Source organism: Drosophila ficusphila, unplaced genomic scaffold, assembly GCF_018152265.1.
Source record: "Drosophila ficusphila isolate 14025-0441.05 unplaced genomic scaffold, ASM1815226v1 contig_348, whole genome shotgun sequence".
NCBI lineage: Eukaryota > Metazoa > Arthropoda > Insecta > Diptera > Drosophilidae > Drosophila > Drosophila ficusphila.
The window spans coordinates 1243755-1249399 of record NW_025064257.1 but is presented as its reverse complement, the minus strand read 5'-3'; the positions used below and the strand labels follow the sequence as shown (position 1 = coordinate 1249399).

General features: G+C 34.3%; 1 protein-coding gene across 1 annotated transcript; it reads right to left on the bottom strand.

The window, feature by feature from the left end:
* Nucleotides 1-747: 747 nt before the first annotated feature.
* On the bottom strand, nt 748-1299 carry LOC122319975 (putative uncharacterized protein DDB_G0283051). The gene has a single exon (XM_043207875.1). The coding sequence runs from the start codon at nt 1297-1299 to the stop codon at nt 748-750; it is 552 nt and encodes a 183-aa protein (XP_043063810.1).
* Between the last annotated feature and the right edge of the window lie 4346 nt (nt 1300-5645).

Genomic DNA, 5645 nt, shown 5'->3' with positions numbered 1-5645 from the left:
GGCTTAAAAGTTGAGTTTTAAATTGTGGCGGGAAGTTTTTTGAAAGTATAGATAGTACAATCTTTTCTCTATTTATTTCATTGGAATCTACTACATCGTAGTTTGAAAGTGGTTCATATTTTAATTTATTCACGCTGACTACTTGATCATCGTTAGTTGTATTAAGTAGTCTTATGAATGCGCTTTGAGGTGTTGCTATGGTATTTGCTATGTATATACCATGCTGAATTTCTTGGTTTGGAATCAATATACTGTCTTCTGTGGAGTCTATTTTAATTTTTCGGACAACTTCGGATCTTGCTGGCAGAATCATAGAGTTATTGCCAGAACTGTATGTTATTGGAACATAAATCGGAAATTTAAGGTTATTAGGTCTAATTATAAGCCAATCTTCTGATGGCTTGAAGTCTAATTGACAGTTATATTTTTTGATAAAATCGATTCCCAGTATTCCATCACAGGGAATAGCGAAATGTAAACTTACAATATGAAAATTGTGTGGAATTATATATTTATCAGTTTGGATCTCAATGGAAATTTGACCCACTGATTTGGTAACTTCCTGGCTAATGCCTTGAATGTTTATAAGATTGTCTGATTTTATGTCGTGAAAGACGTCAGAATTTTCTTTAATAAGTGATATTTCTGCACCTGTGTCTACTAGAAATACAAGTTCCTTGCCTGTTGCAACATTATTAAAACATACGAATATGTTTTGACTGAGATTGATGGTGTGAATCTTATGGTTTATTGTTGTTGAGTATCTAAGGGTTGCTGGGAGTTTCCCGAAGTATTCTGGGCTACCCTCACGTTATTGTTATTAGAATTGTTCGTGTTGTTTCCTCCATTTGAGCGACTGTTACCTCTGTAACTGTTGTTTCCTCTGGAGTTCGAATTATTGTAGTAGTTCGGCTGGCCATTATTGCGGTTATAGTTGTTACCATATCCACGGCCATAGCCTCTGCCGCGATAATTACCTCTGTAATTACCACGATATGCGTGTCCTCTCTGAGTGTAGAATACTGTGCTGGCATTGCCAGTCATTTGTGTGCTGCAATTTATATATTTGCTTACGGCATCATTCATTGTTGGGAATGTGCCAGCTTCCAGGATGGTCTTCAGTTTCCCGTTTTCGCAGTTTCTAGTCATTGCGTTGATAGCTTCTTTAGTGCTGAATTTTTCAGCAAGCTCGGGTTGTAATCCTTCGTCAATATACGATGATTCCAGAAGCTTCCTTAGATTGTCCATTTCGGTCGTGAATTGCGTGGCCGTTTTTCCCTTCTGATATACGTTTGACATTTTTGCCTTTACAACGTCAGAAGTTTCGCCTACGATTGTGTCTTGCAATTTTTTGATTATTTCTTTTATTGTAGTTTCATTTTGTACTTTATAGAGGGTTGAGCCAATTATTTTTGACTTTATGACCTCTATTGCAATTGATTCATAATTGCCTTTTGTTAGATCAACTAACTTAATTGCCGTAATGAATCTTTGCAGATGGATTTTCTTTCCATCAAATTCCGGCACTGCGTGAGAAATGTCTTTGATATATGCCCGTTGGGCTGCCGATTCGTCCACCATGATGTAAGGCTTTTGCTCAATTACACTAGCACTGGTGTCAGAATCGGTTTGTTCCTGATCTGAAAATTCAGATTGGATAAGAATAGCCGGTATAGTTAGATTGTTTAAATCCGTCTCCTCAATTTCGGGAGAATGTTGATCGGAGTCTTCGGCCTCTAAAGGGTCGACCTCAGGTGTGTCTGAGTATTCCTGATCGGTTTCTACTGTTAACGGGGTGTTCAGGATCGTTGGTACCGAGATAGTTAAGTTGTACCTTCGTTTTATTGTTATAAGGTTTGAACGAAGTTTTATCAGGAATTTTGATACTTGGGACCAATGAGTTTTGTCTAAACGGTCTCTCTGGCCATGTATAAGCGTACGCGCTGTATTAAAGCGAGCCACTAATATTTCAGCATGTTTATTTATTGTTACTTGCTGAATCGTTCTATTTTGTGTTAACGACTTATAAGATTTGTCGAAATCACTTTTTAAATTTTGTAATTCCTTGTATAACTCATTCCATTCCATTATCGTATGGATATGAATTATTTCCTATAAACTACCATTATAAGAGTTCTACCCAGTATGTCATGATCATCTATAACCGATCTTACTTGAATACCTGGGATTGTACTCAATATAATTGCTTTCTGCGTCGCAGAGCAATGAATTAATGGCGATGTGTCAAGATTAAAAATATCCATATAATTATATTCTAGCTCGCTAATTTTTGTTGGGGTCGTTGAGACCAATTGCTGAATACGTTCAGCGAAGAGACTATCCCTTTCATAAACTTTTTGAATTACCTCTTGGGTATTCATGTCTTTTATTCATATAGTTTGTATAATGTATCTGCAATATTTGATTTGTCCAAATGTAATAACATAACCACGAGTTTCCAAGATAGGTTTTTATTAAGTTTTTTGAATATATATTTTAATGATTTATAGTCTTAATTGTTTTAGTTATTATTTGTTTGAGCAGCTAGGTCCTGCTTGTTTTTTACCTCCTTCCAGGTTGCCATTAGTGGAGGGAGTTATTTTCTTAGATGCTTTTCTTTTGGTTTCCCTATTTATTTTTGTAATCTCTGCAGATATTTCTGCACGTCGTTTAGGGTCTGTGCACCTAGTTAACGCGTCCTTTAGTCCTGCTCTCTTTCTGATGGCAGCAACTCTAACGCCTCCCCCTCTTTTGGGAATTTTTACCTTAGGGATTTCTGTCAGTTTTTCTTCCCTTTCTCTAATTTTTCTTAATTCCCCTGTTCTTTCTTTTAATTCTTTAATTGTGAGCGGTTTTGGGCCCGCTAAAGGATTCTCTTTAATTGCTTCCTGAAGAGTTTTTGACATTATGTCGAAGGAACTGACTCATTATATTTATTTATATATGATATATGTATATATATATTTTTTTTTTTATATTTTTTTTTTATATTTTATCTAAATCATTGACCCTACTCTGATATCTTTTCTTTAATTTCTTATTATGCTGAGCATAAATCTTTAGAATTAAATTGATTACGTTTGTAATGGCAATCACTAAAAGCAATATCCACAGAGACTTAATGTCATCTGTGTGATCAACAATTTTTATGTCATTAATGACATTGGCTGTATTGTCTTTTGCCTGGCTCTCTTCGGAGCTAAACCAGCTACCCATTTTAACAGGGTTCTATTCAAAACAAAAAAAATAAAGTCTCACAAACAAAAAAAAAAATAAGAGAGGAAAAAAAAAGAAAATGGAAGAGAAAAAAAAATTTATCCTGATTCCTAGCTGGTGGTATGAGTTGTTAGTTTATATGAGATGGCTTACATAAACAGATTTTCAAACTGGTTTACATTTTAAACTACGTTAATTTCTTAGTTTAAATTTATACCATCTCATATTGTTAGTGATGAGTTTATGGTTGGGATCGGGGTATTTTGTTAGTTCTTAATATTACCAATAAGGCTTGCGTAAACGCCTTGTGCCAAATTGGGATTTACTTATAAAATATGTACATCATATATATCATTTCAATTTTTTATTTATAAAAAAAAAATTTTGTTGTTGTTATTGCGCCTGTTCTTCTCAGCTTCCAGCGGCGGCACAGGGGGCGGTCCAATGCCTCCCGCGCTTTGATATAACTTCTGTTCTTCTCAGCTTCCAGCGGCGGCACAGGGGGCGGTCCAATGCCTCCCGCGCTTTGATATAACTTCTCCAACGGCGGCACAGGGGGCGGTCCAATGCCTCCCGCGCTTTTGATATAGCTTCCAACGGCGGCACAGGGGGCGGTCCAATGCCTCCCGCGCTTTGATACAGCTTCCAACGGCGGCACAGGGGGCGGTCCTATGCCTCCCGCGCTCTTCTTCTTGTTTTTATTTTTATATATATATATTTATCGGTACCGGTGCCGGTCATCGCACAGGTTTATGGTTGATGATTGTATATATATTTTTATTTTTTATTATTATTGGCCTTTTTGACTCAGGCGGCGCCGGTGCTGGTCATCGCACAGGCTCGTACAAATTTTCTTTATTTGATTAATCCTGATATTTTTAGGTTGTATATCTGCTTTTGTGATTAACACTTCAATTGTTGTGTTTTTCCATAAATTCCACTTAGCTTTGGATTCTTAGTAATTCCCATATTTTGAAGTAAAATATTTATATTTCTACCGGCGTTGTTTCTATTCGCATTTGTTGTATATGAATATAGTTAGATCGTGGCTTGATGTTACTATCCTAATTGCTAATTAGGTACCGCAAAGACTTATTTTAATAAAGAAATCTCGTTTAAATCGTTTCAACGAGCTGTTGCTTCTGCGGTCTGTACACGACTGCCAGCTTTGAGCTTTTATTGTAATGTCTTATCTTTATTCTTAGGCTAAGCTTATACATGTAGGTTATAATTAGGGGTATACAAATAGTTATAGTAATAGTAATATTAATAGAAATAGTAATAGAAATAGTAATAGTAATAGTAATAGTAATAGTAATAGTAATAGTAATAGATATAGTTATAGTAATAGTAATTGGATATGTGACTCCCCCACGACAAGTTTCTGCAATCTTAATTGTAGAAATTTATAAATTGTAATTACATGTATAACTCTTATAAACTTATTTTAATTTTGGAATGTGTATTTTCTTTTGACTTGGTCTTTGTATATTTTTGCGTTTGCGTCTTCATTTGATATTAGGTAGTTTCCATCTTGATGATAGTTTTGTACTAGCTTATACTTAGGATTTGATTTACCAATTTTATAATTTTTAACATAATCATTTTCAAAATTTTCCCTATTAATATTATTATTTTTTAAATTTAAGAGTTCCTTATTATGTTTGATTTTTTTCGCGATGTTTTGTTGTTGTTCTGCACTTAGGATGTTGTTTAGGAAATCGATTGGTTTCATCTTTGTAATAGAGTGAATAGTATTATTATAGCATACCATTGCTTTAAATACTTTATTTTGAATCGTATCATTGTTTTTCTCGTCTGCATTAAAAAGTCGGATGTGCTCATTTAATGTCAAGTGTAGTCTCTCAACATCTGAGTTCCCTGTTTTTTTATACGGTGTCGTGAAATGGATTTCTATATTATTATCTATAAGAAATTGTTTTATGCAATTTATATTAAATTCATTATCCGTTATAATAAGCTTGGGCTTGCCTAAGTACTGAATTCTCTCTTGTATAGCCTTTAGCAATGAAACCCAAGATCTATCTTTAATATAACAAGCAGTAGCGTATTTTGTGAATTTGTCTATTGTAGTAAGATACATAATGTTTCGCATGGGGAACCAAATATCTAGATGGATTATCTCGTTGTGTTGCGACGGGGTATCGGTTATGTTTAGCTTATATTTTAGGGGGCTTCGATCATATTTGGCCAAGTTGCAAATTTTACAATTATTAACATATTTCTGAATTTCTTTCTGAAGATTCGGATAGTAATACATTTTTTTTATTTCGGCAAAGATTTCGTTAATACCTCTATGGTTGTTTTTTAAATGTTCTTCATTTATTATTTTTAAAATTTGTTCTTTATCTGTTACATCTTTTAGCAAAATAAACGATCTTATTAGTTTTAAATTTTCGTTGCATGCA

Coding starts and splice junctions, on each gene's coding strand:
- LOC122319975 (XM_043207875.1), bottom strand. CDS start 1,299: ATGTCAAACGTATATCAGAAGGGAAAAACGGCCACGCAATTCACGACC.